The sequence below is a fragment of the Diospyros lotus genome, chromosome 4, assembly GCF_014633365.1.
Source record: "Diospyros lotus cultivar Yz01 chromosome 4, ASM1463336v1, whole genome shotgun sequence".
NCBI lineage: Eukaryota > Viridiplantae > Streptophyta > Magnoliopsida > Ericales > Ebenaceae > Diospyros > Diospyros lotus.
The window spans coordinates 20225147-20242812 of record NC_068341.1 but is presented as its reverse complement, the minus strand read 5'-3'; the positions used below and the strand labels follow the sequence as shown (position 1 = coordinate 20242812).

The 17666-nt window shown below is 37.1% G+C and overlaps 1 protein-coding gene and 1 non-coding gene across 8 annotated transcripts in view; both read right to left on the bottom strand.

The window, feature by feature from the left end:
- Nucleotides 1–2882: 2882 nt before the first annotated feature.
- The window catches only part of LOC127799540 (uncharacterized), a 46809-nt gene continuing 32025 nt past the window's right edge, over nt 2883–17666 (bottom strand). For 2 of the 7 annotated variants that reach the window (XM_052333663.1, XM_052333662.1), the window contains 5 exons: nt 6532–6617; nt 4366–6074; nt 4023–4244; nt 3730–3854; nt 2884–3649 (listed from right to left, as the gene is read on the bottom strand). In XM_052333663.1, coding sequence (XP_052189623.1) covers nt 3486–3649; nt 3730–3854; nt 4023–4244; nt 4366–6029 — 2175 coding nt within the window. In that variant the 5' untranslated portion in view covers nt 6030–6074; nt 6532–6617 and the 3' untranslated portion in view covers nt 2884–3485. Of the gene's footprint in view, nt 3650–3729; nt 3855–4022; nt 4245–4365; nt 6148–6531; nt 6618–13225; nt 13615–17666 lie in introns of those variants that run through there. The other 5 variants (XM_052333665.1, XM_052333661.1, XM_052333658.1 and 2 more) reach the window with 5 other exon arrangements.
- On the bottom strand, nt 12649–12755 carry LOC127800854 (small nucleolar RNA R71). Its single transcript, XR_008022880.1, has one exon. It is a non-coding gene; the product is annotated as a small nucleolar RNA R71 (small nucleolar RNA).

Sequence of the window (17666 nt, the reverse complement as noted above, 5' to 3'; positions counted from 1 at the left end):
CTTCCTAGGTTGAGGTTTCCACCTAGGTTATTTCCACTCTCTTTTTGGCGTCTTGTACCTTAGTTTATTAAGTCTTGAAATTGTGGCCAAAGTTTTTTCTATTGCATTCTTTTCTACTAATAACTTATTGTTTTGAGATTTTAGTATTTTATTTTCTTCTTGAAGTTTGATTACACGATCATCTATCTTATTTTCACTTTCTTTCTTTAATTCTTGTGTTTTTTCTTCTAAATTCTTTATTTCACTTTTTAATTGTTCATTCTCTTCTTTATGGGATTTCTTGGTGGTTTTTAACTCTTTCTTAAGAGATTGATATTCTATATAAAGTTCTTTAAAGGCCTCTTGGAGTTTTTCAAACTTCATGTTTTCTTCTTCTTCTTTTTCTATAGCCATGAAGCACACATGTGTTTTTTCTTCATCAGTTTGAAACGACTCACTTGAGTCATCCGCATCCTATGCAGTAAAGGCATGTTTCTTTATTTTTTCTTCTTTTCTACTTTCTTTTCCTTCTTGTCTTTCTTCTCTTTTAGGAAATCATATTGTAAATGCCCAATCTTTTTGCATTTGTAACAAGTATGAGGCAATCTATTGCGCTCCTTGCCTTTCTTTTTCATTAACCTTGCAAAAGTTTTTGTGAGAAGTGTGGTTTTATCTTCTCTTTCTTCTTCACTAGATTCAGTTTCTTCATTTACTTTTAAGGCTAAGGGTAAGAGGCTAATGTTTTCTTACCCTTTATGTCTTCATTCATTTTGTTTAAAACAAGTTCATGAGTTAGCAAGTTTCCTATAAGCTATTCCATTGTTAATTCTTTGAAATTTCTTGCTTGAGATATTATAGTCACCAAGGGCTACCAATCCAAAGATAGTGACCTAAGAAATTTTTTCACTTGATCAACTTCCAAAATTATTTTTCCTATCATCTTAAGGTTGTTAATTATCTTTTGAAACTTGCCATTCATCTCACTAATGCTTTCATTTTAAAGTAATTTGAATTCCTCATATTGAGACATTAATAGATTAATCTTTGTGTCATTAACTTGATTTATTCCTTCATAAACTACTTTTAATTTTTCTCCATATTTCATGAGAGGTAGAACAAGCTGATAATTTTTCGTATTCACTAAGTAGAATTGAACAAAATGTTATGTACTTTGCTTTGGGATTCATTTGGTGTTTTTTAATGTCTTACTCAGTCCAGTCTTGTTCATTAGGTGTAGATGTGACAAAACCATCTCTTAAGAATTTTCAACATGAAATAGTCTATCAAAAATAAATACAACTCCATTTTGATTTTTTAGTAGACATAATTGGTGCCATCAAAAAATGGTGGCCGAGAAAGAAATGGTTGTTCGGTTATCAATTGGTTTGTGAAAGAGACCATATGGATCTCTTCTAAGTTGATATTTGAGATTAGGGATTCAAATGTTTTAGAAACCAGCTCAAATACCAATTGTTTATCCTTTGGTAATAGCCACTCAAGAGGGAGGGGTAAATTGAGTGATTAAAAATTTTACTAAATTTTTAAGAAAATCTCTTGAACGAGGACTTAATAAAAAATATGTTTGTATGAGTATGTATAGATGAGATTGTTTGATATTTGATGAGCTTATGCCATAAGATATAACAAATAATGTAAACATGAAATACGACAAATTTATAGTGGTTCAGTGTTCCACACACACCTACTCCAATTTTTTAGAGTCTAACCACTATATCTAAACACCAAGGTTTTCACTCTATCTCATCTTGAAAACTAAACGCACACATAGATTGTTGAAAGTTCTAAGGACCTAACCAATCCACACAAAAGAGTTTAATGAATACAAATTTTGTCCACAAACAATTAAAGCACAATAATACAAGACAATCAATTGAAATATACAATAGACCTCAGTTCAATAGAGAGACTTGACTTTGAGAAGCCTTCTTCTCCACTTACCTTGTGACTCTTGATGGATTAGCAATGGAGCTTAGGCCTTGGATTGCTTGGAATGCTTTGAGAATGTGTTTGAGAGCTTGAAATCTTTTTGATATTCAAGAGAGCAAAATCTTCTCTTCATTTAGTGCTACACATTTATAAGCAACCTACATAATGTTTAAAAATCCAACTGTTGGACTAAGACAATCAATTGTCCTAAAACCATATTTGATTGTCCTAAAACCATATTCGATTGTCACTTGAAGTGGAGTCTACTTCCATCAAGTGAGAATGACTATCCAAGAAAGACTATCAACTAAATCAACTATAAATAACAAACTCTTAGCTATATCAATTGTGGCTTTGTTAGAATTGACTGGCACATCAAGAGTCGACTAGTCATGGCTCGGAGTCGAATCTTGATCTAAATTTAAAAGAAAAAATTTTCTTCTTTATATCTTTGATTTGATTAAAAATAATTTTTATAAGGATATTAATTTTAATACATATTATAAAAACATATTATATAATTTTAATAAAAAAAATAATTAAAAATTTTAATTAATATAATTTATAAAATATTATTTTTATTAATCATCAAAACTTAATTAGAGATTAAGGAAACAAGCTGACTCAACAATTACTAGCCCCAACTGAGAGATGCTTGCATGCCAACAAGACAAAGCTCCTACCTCTAAAGGGATATCATTTCCATCATCCGCGGTCATCAATAGGGATTTATTCCAAAGACCTAGGGGTAGGGGGAGCTGCACAGGACAACTTTTCTTCAAAATACGGTCAAAAGCATTTGGGAATGCCACTGCCATATCATCTTAGATCGTTATCCTCGCTCCACAACGAAGATTTACACTGCTCCTCAAGCCGTAAGGGCTAAATTCCACATCAACTCTGTGTGGCACCCACTTTCTCCTATATTCCAAAGCATTCTAATACTGTCCACATCACTTTTTTATACAAAAACAGTCAGGTAAAATGGAACTCAAGAGTCAAGAATAACATGAAAGGTTAGAACGTCAAAAGCGAAGGAGCTCAAAAGGTCACTTCTTGTAAGTCATTAGAATCATTCAAAGGAAGATAAATTGATCTAATTGCCGCACGGCTACTTCAGGGAGTAATCAGGTCATGACACCATGCTCTTCCAATCAGCTAATTCATTCATATTTACCCTTCAAAACCATCATCAGCTATTAACACTACAACGCCGAAACAAACATGCCTATAACGCAACAAAGATTGCCCGAGCATACATCGGAAAATAAAAGGACGAATGATATACCGGTGTAGTCCGGTAAATCATGAGTTCGATTCCTCCCCTACGCAAGAACCAAAAGTCCAACCTGCGATTTATCTCTTCCTGCATAATTAATGGTACGAGAACAGGAGACTGCGCAAGGGCAGTCATCCCAAAATTGCCCTATGATGAAACTCCTAAAATAGCAGTATTTTCAGGCCAAATAACAATGAAAAAGAGGAAAAGATTTCAGTTATTTCTCATATGAACGCAAGGCATCAACAAGAACAAGATCACACACTGCTACTTTTGCCAACTACTGGACTCCTGGCAGCCAAATTCTTGGACTTTGAACGTTCCGCTCTCCAGCACCTACTCCATATGGGTTTGGATGTGTAATCCTCTGAACATTCACTGGATGAGAGGAGGAAGCTTGCTTTGCCCTGAACACACCCCACAGATAATACCTGCCTTGGAATGCTGCAGAACAATTATTCTGCTAGTTAAAACTCGGTACGAAAAATGCTGAAGCTCCTAAGTTTATAGAGATTTGGACTCACTCCGGTAGAGTCTTGGCAGTTCACTAGAAGTGAAAATTAAGAGCTCTGCATTTCTAACAGTGGTCCTCATGGCAAGTTCTTGTTCCATCATGACATCCACCAAGTAGTTGAAAAAACTTTCGTACCTAAAACATCGAGACTAAGAAGATTAAAAAGAGGATGTCCTCAAGACACGAGGTTCCCCACTTTGCAAGGATTGGGAAACGGAGTAAGAAAATAAAAAAAAACCAAAAACAAAAAAATAAAACAATTGTGGAGGAAGACAGAAGTCTACCAAAATAGTGCTACCACACCTTCTATTTAGAGGAAAGAAATATAGCGCAATATTGTCATCACACGGTTCTGATTTCTGGAAACTCTTTGGCCACACAGCAGTTTTCGGAAGCATCTCCAAGCGGAGCGACCCTGGTAATAAACCAGCTGCCTCACACACCATTGGACATGCTTTGCTCGACAAATGGCCCGCAATGCCTTCAAAGAAGACATTAAGTTTGTTTCTAGTACTAAAACTGCCCCTGTCAACCCAAGAAAAAACAATAGAATCATACTACAGCTAATAGCCCAAGTATCAAGATTCACCAATTTATATTGGTGATTGAGTGTAAAACTTAAAAAAAAAAAGAAGAAAAAATTGACCTCCAAATTGAATCAACAACCGGTTGTGCTGGCTGGTAATTGCATGCTCCTATTGACAAGTCACCACTGGATGTTTGAGAATCAGTAATTCTAATTGACTCTGACCTGGCCATTTTGCTAAGTGCAGAGCCCTCCTCAAGAATCATTGTTCTCCTTCTCCCAAGTGCCACATCATTTTCAAGATCATCACTCCATGAGTGGATACTCTTGCTTTGACTTGGCTCTTTATGTGACTTGGAAGGTTGCTGAGTTGGATTTGGATATTTATGTTCCTCAGTCTCAGTAACTGAATGTATAACATACTTTTTCTTCCTCTTTAATTTATGTCCACCTGCCAATGGAGCCCGCTCAGCCACGCCATTCCTCTGGGAAGAGCCACCTTCTTTCATTTGATTTCCTATTTTGACTACTGTTTGAGTAGCTCCTTTTCTCATATTTAATTTTGATTTTAAAGAATAATTGCCTACTAACTTCGTAGAATCAGCAAAGGCAATCTTCTTATCTGACCCCAGTTGGAGGACAGGGCTATTTTGATGCCTTTTCTCCTCCTTGGTGGCCACACAATTACTCACTTTCCGATCATGTGAAAGTCTGTGCTCCTGTGTCTCCACCACCATGCAACTACCATCCTGTTTCTTTGATTTAATTTTAGGATGGACTGTTTTAACACTTTCTGAAACAACAGGATCACCAACTAATTTTGTAGAATCAACCAAGGCAAGCCTGTTAGCTGAGTCAGGTTGGCAGACAAGGCTACATTTATGCCTTTTCGCCCCATTCACCACGCAACTGCTTGCCTTCAAATCACATGAAAGTCTGTGCTCCTCCATCTCCACCACCCAGCAAGTAACATCCTGTTTCTTCGATTTAATTTTAGGCTGGACTGCTTTAGCGCTTTTGGGAATAGCGGGATCACCAACAAATTTTGTAGAATCAGCCAAGGCAAGACTGTTATTTGACTCGGGTTGGCAGATAGGGCTACATCGATGCCTTTTCTCCTCCTCGGTGGCCATGCAACTATTCGCCTTCAAATCACATGGAAGTTTGTGCTCCTCTGTCTCCACCCCCCTGCACGTAGCATCCTGTTTCTTCGATTTAATTTTAGAATGGACTGCTTTAACACTTTCAGAAACAACAGGATCATCAATTAATTCCATAGAATCAGCCGAGGCAATCTTGTTATTTGACCCAGGTTGGCAGTCACCAACTAACTGTGTAGAATCAGCCAAGGCAATCTTGTTATTTGACCGAGGTTGGCAGACAGGTCTACATCGATGCCTTTTCTCCTCGGCAGCCACGCAACTACTCACCTTCAGATGACATGAAAGTCTCTGCTCCTCTGTCTCCACCACACCGCAAGTAGCATCCTGTTTCTTCAATTTAATTTTAGGATGGACTGCTTTAACACTTTCGGAAAGAACAGGATCACCAACTAATTGTGTAGAATCAGCCAAGGCAATCCTGTTATCTGACTCAGGATGGAGGACAGGACTACATCGATGTCTGTTCTCCTCCTTAGAGGCCACGCAACTACTCACCTTCAAATCACATGAAAATTCATGCTCCTCTGTCTCCACTACACAGCAAGTAGCAACCCGTTTCTTTGATTTAATTTTAGAATGGACTGCTTTAACATTTCTGGAAATAACAGGATCACTTTCCATAGATGGGATAGAGCAAGGTTTCACAGGAGGAGATTGCTTTGTAGACTTCAGTTCACAATCATCACAAAACCAATTGATAAGTTTATCAAATGTTTCTGGAATATCAGGCAAACAGTAGCTGAAGAAATATAGAAACAAAAGGAGAGCAGATTAGGAGGAGGTTCAAAAATAAGGCAGAAAAATATAATATACCCAAAATTCTAAATCCATCCAGCAAGTAAGAAGTTTTCAGCCATTCCATTCCTTTTCATGTCAAATTTTGTTGTTGATTTTGTTTGTGTAGTTTTAAAGTTATTTCATCGTTTGGATAAACTTGAATGATTAATTTCTAATCTCATTTTGTAGAGGTTCTCATCTTTCCTAAAGAGCTAGTCGTAATCACACACACCCCCTCTCCCATCGGAGAAAATAAAAAAAAAAAGAAAAAGAAAAATACAACACACACATACACAGAAAACAAAGAGAAAGCAAGCTTGACAATTCATGCAATATAGCGACTTACTAATGCACTGCAAAATTCAGGCACTTGACACAGTAAACAAAAAGATCTTCAAAACCTTTGTCACCACACTGCTGGCATATTGTCTCCTGCAAGAAACACGCAAATTCATTATTATGACACTGTCAACTATATTTATTGTTCAACATAATGACCCCTTGGTTACTAGATACTTATTTTTTTTGGTTAAAGGATTTGCAAATTAAATCAGATGCAAAAATGTGTGCGGATTTCCATGCATTTTAGTGGAGTTGAGCATCTTTAAGAACCTAAAATGTTGCAGTTTAAATACAGTGAGGAAGTAGCCCAGTATGTAATATAGGTTTCAGTTAGGTAAAGAATAATGATCTCATACGTGTATTGAGTGTGACAAACCTGAAAGCATAAATAGAAGACAGCAAGTACCTGTAGAAATATCACGTAAAGGAACATGTGCATGTATAAAGGAACATTCACAGATGAGTAAAATCAAGGGCCACGGAAAATTATTGTCAGGTCTTAGAGATCTGAAAAGGAATCCTCAAGAATTCTAGAGAATTAGAGAAGAATTGGTAGGGATAGGAGAGAATTGAGAGACGAGAGAATAGGAGAATTTGAGAGAGAGAATTCCAAAAGGATAATATTTCATTGCATGCCTTCATCAGGTGAGATCGGTTCCTATTTATACTAATCTCACCAATTCAAGTGGGAACGTTTCCCGCCAAAATCTCATAACCTCATAACCGCCTCACGCCAAGCATATGCACCCAGCTTATACCCCCCCCCCCCCACCCCCCATTTTCCCGCCTACAATTCATTTAAGTACGTACATGACAATTACCCCCCTTAAGGAATGTTTTGTCCTCAAGAAATACAAAGTAGATTGGCTACCCTAGGGAATTGCTTGAGTTGATCCGGGAGGTATTCTCACGTGTTATTACTTGTATGAAGATGGGACCATTTCACCAGCACCTAGGTTATAGGGGCTCCTTGCCTATAAATGACCCTTTTGTCTAAAACAACTATTAGTTTTGCCTTAGGCTCACTACTTCCAACACCTAAAGGTAGGCTTGGACTTACCCTTGGCCTCCCATATATTTCTTCAGTAGTGACACATGGAACACCAGATGAATTTGGGAATTCTCCCGTAATTGAAGCTTGTACGCCACCTTACCGAATTTGGTTACAATGGGAAAAGGTCCATAGTACCTTGGACTTAACTTGGATATCAGATCTGAAGCCAGTGTCTTAATATGAGAGGGTCTCAGCCTTAGATAAACCTCTTCTCCTATTGCAAACTCCCTTTCACTCCTTCCTTTGTCGGCCTGTTGCTTCGATCTATTCTAAGCCATGGCCAAATCTCTTTTGAGCTACTATAGAACCTCCTGTCTTTGTTGGAGATGAGCATCCATGGCTACCACATTGGTAATCTCCTAGGTAACAGGTAGTAGAGGGGGCTTATACCCGAACAAGGCTTCAAAGGGTGACATCCTAATGGAGTTGTGGTGGCTAGAGTTATACCACCACTGAGCTAAGGACAACCACTTATGCCAACCTTTCGGGTGTTGGTAACATAGGCATCTCAAATAATTCTCCAAACACTTATTGACTTTCTCTGTTTACCCATCAGTTTGAGGTGATAAGCTAATGACATGCTTAGCTTTGACCCAAGAGACTTCAATAATGTTTGCCACAGGAGACTAGTGAACACTTTATCCCAATCAAAAATTATAGTTCTTGGAACCCCATGTAACTTGATAACCTGGTCGAGGAACACTCTAGCAACGTCTTGGGTGGTGTAAGGATGAGTTAGGCTTAGGAAGTGTGCAAACTTCGTAAGCCTATCCACCACCACTAGTATGCAATCCCTTTCTTCTGATTTAGGTAGCCCTTAAACAAAATCCATTGACACACTCTCCCACGCTTGCTCTAGAATAGCCAAGGGGTGAAACAACCCAGGTGTGGCCACAGTTTCATGCTTGCACCTCTTACAGGTGTCACAAGCCATCACAAATTTGATCACTGCTTCTTTCAACTTGGGCCAAAAGAAAAATTGTGTTACCCTATTATACGTGTTTTGAATCCCTGAATGCCCTCTCAATGGAGATTCATGAAGGGTTTGGAGTATCTTTTTCTTAATAGCCTGGCAGTCCCCAATGACTATCCTTCCTCTATACCTGATCACCCCATTCTTTAGTGTATACCCTGGCTTGCTGGTAGGGTCCAAAACTAATTGTTCTAGTAATCCCCTGATTTGCTCATCTAAATCATAGATGGAGACCGCCTCTTGGTACCAATGCAATGATGGCTATTGTTTCTCCTTCTTGGCACCTAGACAAAGCATCCACTACCACATTCTCTTTTCCTTTCTTGTACTGTATGGTACAATCAAGGCCCATCAACTTAGCCATCCCTTTCTTTTGTAGTTAAGTATGAAGCTTCTATTGCAACAGGAACTCTAGACTTTGGTGGTATGTCTTGATCACAAATTAAGTCCCCTTGAGGTAATGCCTCCACTTGTCTACCACCATTAGGACAACCACAAACTCTTTTTCATATATGCTTAGCCCTACATGCCTAGGGGCTAGTGCTTGAATGAGGAATGCTAGAGGGCTACCCACCTGCATTAGGATAGCCCCAATCCCTATATCACACGCATCCGTTTCTAGTACAAAGGTCTTGTTGAAGTCTAGAAAGGTCTTGTTGAAGTCTAGTAATCCCAATACCAGGGCCTCACTCATGTCCTTTCTCAACTGTTCAATGGCTGCCTCAGTCTATGGATTCTATATGAAACCCTCCTTCAATAGTTGTGTTAGTGGCCTACTTATTACTCCATAGTTCCTTACAAATCTCTTGTAGTACCCTGTCAAGCCTAAAAATCCTCTCAAGGCCTTAGGGGAGGTAGGCCTCCACCAGGACTGCATGGCTGCCACCTTCTTTGGGTTTGTGCTGATCCCTTGGTCTGAGATAACGTACCCTAGGTACTCCATCTGCCTTTGAGCAAAAGAACACTTCGACCTCTTTATGTACAATTGGTTTACTCTGAGGATCTCAAAGGTAGCGTTTAGGTGTGTTTAAGTGTTGGTCAAAAGTGCAGCTATGCACTAGTATATCATTAAAAAGTACAAGAATAAAATTCCTTAAGTATGGCCCAAAGATTTGGTTCATCAAGGATCGGCAAGTGGCTGGGGTGTTGGTAAGCCCAAAGGGCATTACCAAAAATTTGTAATGGCCTTAGTGGATTCGAAAGGCAGTCTTTGGTATGTCTCTTGGGCTCATTCTAATCTGGTGATAGTCGACACATAGGTCAAGTTTAGAAAAAATAGTTGCATTCCTCAATTCATCTAGAAGGTCCTTGATGAGTGGAATTGGGAATTTATCCTTGACTGTCATGGTGTTTAGCTGGTGGGTAATCCACACAAAAACGCTATGATTCATCCTTCTTTTTAACCAATAACACAGGGATGCAAAGGGGTTGTGGCTGGGTTGGATTTGGGACTATTGTAGCATTTCTTTGACCATTCTTTCTATTTCTATTTTCCAAGCTAGAAGGTATTGATATGCTCTAGCATTGAAGGGTTCAAAATTTGGCTTTCGGCTAATGGAATGATCGTGGGTTCTGGGAGGGGGTAAGGCTATTAGTTCCTTAAAAAGATCCTCATATTCAACAAAAAGTACATTAAGTAGGTCAAGTTGGTTTACCTCCCATTCCTTCTGAGGTGGGCTGCTAACAACCAGCATAAGCTCAATTTCCATCATATGGTCCTCCTCCTCCCCCTCTTCCAATGCTTGTATAGAAAAGAGTTGGGGCACTAGAGTCATTTTCTGCTTGATCATTTTCTGTAGGCGCTTCCCTGTTATCATCTTGCATACTCCCACTTCTTTATTGCCCACAAAAGTCATCCTCTTCCCGTCCTTCTCAAATATTACTTCCATTCTATAAAAATCGAAGCATATGGGGCTTACATGCTTCATATAATCCACTCCTAGGACAACATCACAACCTCATGATTTGAGCAGCCTAACTACCTAAGATCCACCTCAAACTCTTCCCCTTGCATCTCCCAACAAAAGCCTACAAAGGTTGACCTACGTGATAGGGCTTAATTGTATGCATATTTTTATATAATTTTCATCTTAATCTTGTGCTATTTTTCTTACATAAAATGTGTGTTTATATGGATTTTACATTATTTTAATCTATTTTGTAGGAATCTAGCAAAGGAAATAAATTTGAAGATTTGAGCATAAAATAAAAAAAGAAAAAATATTATAAATAATTAATATTATAATATAATTAATAGTATATTAAATATTATATTTTATTATATCATATATTACATATTATATATTATATTGTGTATATATTATATATTATTACACTAAATATAATGGCGTGAATGTGTGAACTGTGAAGTAGGGCAGCCATATGTATATGCATGTATATATAATAATGATATGTGGGGTTGCGCGGAGGGGGGGGTTAATCGGAGAAGCTTGGCGACAAGCAGGGACTTGAGGGAATTGAGAGCAGTGCCCACAGAAGTAATAGGAGATTGAAGCAGCGCACGGGAAGAGAATTGCAGTGCAGTGGCGCAGGAAGCGGGCGAGCAACAGCAGATCCACTGTGACCCAAATCTTTTCCAAATCTAGGCAAGGAGATCCCTTCATTCTTCTTTTGGGTTCCTGTTTCTGTTCTTTAATTGTTTAAGATGTCAATTATGCAGCAACTCTTAGATGATTGTGTAGATATTTTATTCATTATGAGTGGCTAAATAATTGTCTATGGTTTTTAAAGGATCCTATGCATTGAAATTTTATTGGTTACTAAATTTTTTGTTGTGATTGTTACATTAACTATGTTTATTTTGTTCTAAAATTAATGTTTGTAATTGCTTGATCACCAATTACATGATTTGAGATTTCTTATGATGCTAGACATAGATAAATAAGGAATAGACTTTGGACAAAATAGCATGTGTTAATTGGAGAAAACATTCACTTGATTACATATACAATTTTTTATTATATTTTTAATGAATATTTTCATATAATGAGTACCTATGCTTAATGTGTTCTCTAATTCTAATTCACATAGACATATAGTGAGTTAGGTTAGTTGAATAAACTTGTTAAACCTAGACATAGGCTAACAAATAAATTAGAGTGCTCCATTGACATAATTCGTAATCTAATCAACCAAAAATTGAGGTAATTTGATAAAGTGGATTTGCTAGGTGAATTTAGAAAACCCTAGGTCTTAACCAATTGATTTTTAATTCTTAGGTAATTGTTAGTCATATATCAATTAATTTCCTTAATTAATCAATTGTCCAAATATAGTTAGTTGTGAATAATTTTAGTATTTAAAAGCTTAGTAACCAATCTCCATAGGAATAATATCTTATTCATCACTTTACTTGTCTTGACCATGTATACTTGCGTGTTATCCGTGGATTATATAAAATCACGAACAAGTTTTTAGCGTCGTTGCCAAGAATTGTGTTTACTATTCCTTTTAATATTAATACCAATTGCAATTAATTATAATTTGAACCTTTTATTTATTTTATTTTTTATTTATTTATTTTTTACTTGTGCAGGGAAATAGGCTAATACATGAACACAAGATCCAAGGGCATTGAACCTATTCCACTTAACTTGGAAATGGAGCGAACTATTTCTCGTTTAAGAAAAGTAAGGAGAGGTGAGTCTAGCCATTTAGATCAAGTCGAATCATCAAGTGAAGACGAAAAGGAACAAATGGCTCAGGAAGAAGAATAGAAAAAATTGAGAGAGTATGCTATGCCTAAGGTGGATGGGATTAGCTCAAGCATTCAAAGGCCAACAATGCAGGTAAATAATTTTGAGATCAAACTATCCATAATTCAGATGATTCAAACATCTATTCAATTTGGAGGTTTGCCAAATGATGATCCCAACCAGCACCTCAATAATTTTCTAAAGATATGTGACACTTTCAAGTTCAATGGGGTGTCCGATGATGCAATAAGATTGAGGCTCTTTCCTCTCTCTCTTCGAGATAAGGCTAAGAGTTGGTTGAGTTCATTGCCGCAAGAATCCATTACTACTTGGGCTGATTTGGCACATAAATTTTTGGCAAAATTTTCCCCACCTGCAAAGGTGAGGTATGACATTACCTCATTCATGCAACAAGATTCAGAGACTTTGAATGAGGCTTGGGAGAGGTACAAGGAGCTACTACGACAATGTCCACATCATGGTATTTCCGATTAGTTGCAAGTACAGACCTTTTATAATGGTTTATTAGGACACAAGAGAACAATCATAGATGCTGTCACAGGTGGAGCACTTATGGATAAGTAATTTGATAATGCTTATACCTTACTTGAAGACATGGCTGCAAATAATTATTAGTGGAATCCTGATAGGACTCCTCAAAGAAGGACTGCAGGTGTCTATGAAATTGATGCAATATCCACCTTGACTACTCAGGTACATGCTTTGACTAAGCAGTTAGCTCAAAGTGGAATTCATATACCTCAAGAAACTGTGGCATCATGTGATTTATGTGGAGGAAATCATCTCAGCGAGAGGTGTGGATTGAACACAGAGTTTGCACAATATGTTGACAATTATACCAGGCAGCAAAATAATCCCAACTCGAATTTCTATAATCCGAGTTGGAGAAATCATCCAAATTTCTCATGGAACAACAATTAGAATGTTCAATAACCTATTCAAATGCCGAATAATGGTCCTTCGGGATTCCATAACAATCCAATGCAAGACAAGGTTAATCAGTTGAGGAGTCTTTGAATAAGTTCATGGAGCAGACTGCAAATCTTTTTTAGAATCAATCTGCACAAATTCAGAGTCAAGAAATTGCCATTAAGAATGTAGAGAACCAATTAGGGCAATTGGCAAATTCCATGAATTTTTTACCACAAGGTGCCTTACCGAGCAACACTGAGCAAAACCCGAAACGAGAGGACAAAGAACAATGCAAAGCAATTTCAAGCCACCAAACTCATGAGCTGACCAGCTTATATGCTCCACAATCGGATCCAAAGGAAACAGGTCAACAACTAGTGGAAGGCCAGTCAGATTTTGAGCAATTTGTGGATGTGGGTGATGAGTTGAATGAGCAGGGAGTGTCTTCAGTTAATCAAAATAAGGCTAAATCCGATGCATATGGAGAAAATTCTAGGAGGCAAAGGAAGGAGGAGAAATATTCAATCGAATATGACCCCAAATCAGAATACCCACCTCCTCCCTTTCCTCAGTGCTTACAAAAACAAAAACAAGAGCAAAATTTTTCTAAATTTCTTGAGGTTTTAAGAAACTGAATATTAATATTCCTTTTGCAGACGCATTGGAGCAGATGCCGAGTTATGCTACATTCATGAAGGATATACTCTCAAGAAAGAGATGGCTTGAAGACTACGAGACAGTTACTTTGACTGAAGAGTGCAGTGCTATTCTTCAAAACAAACTTCCCCCAAAGCTCAAGGACCCAAGGAATTTTACTATCTCTTGTACTATTGGTAATCAATATTTAGGTCGATCTTTGTGTAACTTAGGAGCTAGTATCAATTTGATGTATTTTTCTATTTTTAAGAGATCAGGATTAGGAGAGGCTAAACCTACAACAGTATCCTTACAACTAGCTGATAGATCAATTAAGTATCCATATGGAGTCACTGAGGATGTTTTGATTAAAGTTGAAAAACTGATTTTGCCTGCTGATTTTCTTGTTCTAGATATGGAAGAAGACAAGGATATTCCCATTATCCTTGGAAGACCCTTCTTAGCTAAAGGCAAAACTTTGATTGATGTTCAAAAAGGAGAACTTACCATGAGAGTTTAAGACCAAGAAGTAACATTTAATGTCTTTAAAGCTATGAAATTTTCTAATGGTGCTGATGATTGTTTCAGGTAGGATGCGTTGGACACTTTGATGTTTGCTTCCCCCATTCCTAAAGAAGATGATCTGCTCCAAGTTGCCTTGACAAATTTGGAGGCTTTTGATGATGAAATCGAGGAGTGCTGTAAGTTACTTGATGCTACACCAAAAATCCCAGCCAAGAAGACAAAAATTGATCCTTTGTCATGTAAAAGTTTAGATTTTTCTACTTCCTCCTATGAGCAATGTATGGATGTAAGTAACCTTTGCCTTGTCATCTCAAGTATGTCTTTCTAGGTAAATCTTCTACATTTCCTATTATTATATCTGTTGATTTGAATGAGGAACAAGTAGAGAAATTGCTTAGGATCCTTAGAGAGCATAGGAAGGCTATAGGTTGGACGTTATCTGATATTAAAGGAATTAGCCCTTCAATTTGCATGCATAAGATTAATTTGGGGGAAAATAGTAAACCAACTGTTGATGCACAAAGACGACTAAACCCTATCATGAAAGAAGTGGTAAAGAAAGAGATAATTAAATGGTTGGACAATGGCATAATTTACCCTATTTCTGATAGTTCATGGATTAGTCCTGTTCAATGTGTTCCTAAGAAGGATGGGATGACTATAGTGCAAAATGAGAACAATGAATCAATTCTCACTAGGACTATAACCGGTTGGAGGGTTTGCATGGATTATAGGAAACTTAATAAGGCCACAAGGAAAGATCATTTTCCTCTACCTTTCATTGATCAAATGTTGGCTAAATTAGTTGGTCATGAGTTTTATTGTTTCCTCGATGGTTATTCTGGCTATAATCAAATTGCTATTGCCCCCAAGGACCAAGAAAATACCACTTTTACTTGCCCTTATGGGACTTTTGCCTTTAGACGAATGCCACTTGGTTTATGTAATGCACCTGCTACTTTCCAACGATGCAAGATGACCATATTTTCTGACATGATTGAAAAGTTCATTGAGGTGTTTATGGATGATTTTTCTGTATTTGGTGATTCATTTGATTTATGTTTGGCTAACTAAAAACTTGTTTTGCAGAGATGTGAAGACACTAACCTTGTGCTAAATTGGGAAAAATGTCACTTTATGGTTAGAGAGGGTGTGGTATTTGGCCATAAAATTTCTTCAAGAGGTATTGAAGTTGATCGTGCCAAAATTGACATAATTGCCAAGTTACCGCCTCCTACGTCTGTTAAAGGAGTAAGAAGTTTTATAGGCCACGCAAGTTTCTATAGGAGATTCATCAAAGATTTTTCTAAGATCTATAAACCCTTGTGCAACTTGCTTGAAAAAGATGTGCCATTTGTTTTTTATACTGCATACATGAATGCCTTTCTAGTTCTTAAAGAAAAAATAACTTCTGCACCTATTATTTCTACTCCTAATTGGAACTTACCTTTTGAATTTATATGTGATGCTAGTGATTATGCCATAAGTGCAGTGTTAGGTCAATAGAAAGGTAAGTTGTTTCATACCATCTATTATGCTAGTAAAACTCTTAATGATGTTCAATTGAATTATGCTACGACAGAGAAAGAGTTACTAGCCATTGTTTTTGCCTTTGACAAATTTAGATCATGCTTGATTAGTTCTAAAGTTGTTTTTACTGACCATTCTACAATCAAGTATCTTCTTTCCAAACAAGATGCCAAGCCAAGACTTATTAGGTGGCTATTGTTGTTGCAGGAATTCAACTTGGAAATCAAAGATAAAAAAGGTGCTGAGAATCTTATAGCTGACCACCTAAGTAGATTGGAAAAACATGGCAACAATGAGCTAGCACATGATGAGATTAGAGAAGAGTTTCCTGATGAAAAAGTACTAGCTATTCAAGCCCCTCAAATTGCTTGGGATGCTGAGCTTGTCAACTTTATTGTAAGTAAAATCCTTCCCCCTGATTTGAATGCTTATCAAAAGAAGAAATTCTTGCACGATGTTAAGTATTACATTTGGGATGAACCTTACTTGTTCAGAATTTGAAATGACCAAATGCTTAGGAGATGTGTGCCTAGTGAAGAATATAATGACATTTTGATGCATTGTCATGCCTTGGAATATGGTGGTCATTTTTCAAGGAATAAGACTGCTACAAAAGTCTTGCAATCGGGCTTTTATTGGCCTACTCTTTTTAAGAATGCCTTTTAACTTTGTTAAAAATTATAACAGAGGTCAAAGAGTAGATAATATATATAGCAAACATGAGATGCCACTGAACATAATGCTTGAAGTTGAACTTTTTGATGTTTGGGCTATCGATTTCATGGGACCATTTGTTTCTTCATTTAGAAATAAATACATCTTGGTTGTTGTGGACTATGATTCCAAATGGGTAGAAGCGATGGCATTGCCTAAGAATGATGCTAGAGTGGTGACTAGATTTCTAAAAAAGCACATCTTTACTAGGTTTGGCACTCCTAGGACAATTATCAGTTATGGAGGTTCACACTTCTGTAACAAACAGTTTGATACTTTGCTTGCCAAATATGGGATTACCCATAAAGTTGCCACTTCTTATCATCCACAAACTAATGGACAGGTCAAAATTTCTAATAGGGAGATTAAAAGAATATTGGAAAAGATAGGTCAAAATTTCTAGAAAAAATTTGTCTCAAAAGCTTGATGATGCATTATGGGCCTATAGAACTGCATTCAAATCTCCTATTGGAATGTCTACTTATAAACTTGTATTTGGTAAAGCATGTCATTTGCCTGTTGAACTTGAACACCATGCATATTGGGATATCAAGCATTTAAATTTTGATATGCAAGCTGCATGTGAGAAGAGACTTTTGCAATTAAATGAGATGGATGAATTCAGGTTAGATGCATATGAGAATGCCAAATTGTACAAAGAGAAAACTAAGATGTGGCATGACAAGAAGATATTGAATAGGGAATTTGAACCTGGCCAATTGGTGTTATTGTTTAATTCTAGGTTAAAGCTTTTTCTTGGTAAATTGAAGTCTAGATGGTCAGGTCCATTTGAGGTTATTAATGTTTCTCCTTATGGAGCAATGGAAATCCGAGATTTGGGTACGAATATGACTTTCAAGGTTAATGGACAACAGTTGAAGCATTATTTTGGTGGACCTATTGATCGTCAAATGTCCACAATCACACTTTCCAATCCCTAGTGAAGGTGGTCAAGTCAAGCTAAGGACTCAAAATTAGAACTACCATTTCCCTTTTTCCATAACTTTTTAGTTTCATGATTTCTTTATTTCTTAGCTATTTTTTTTTTCTTTTCAAGT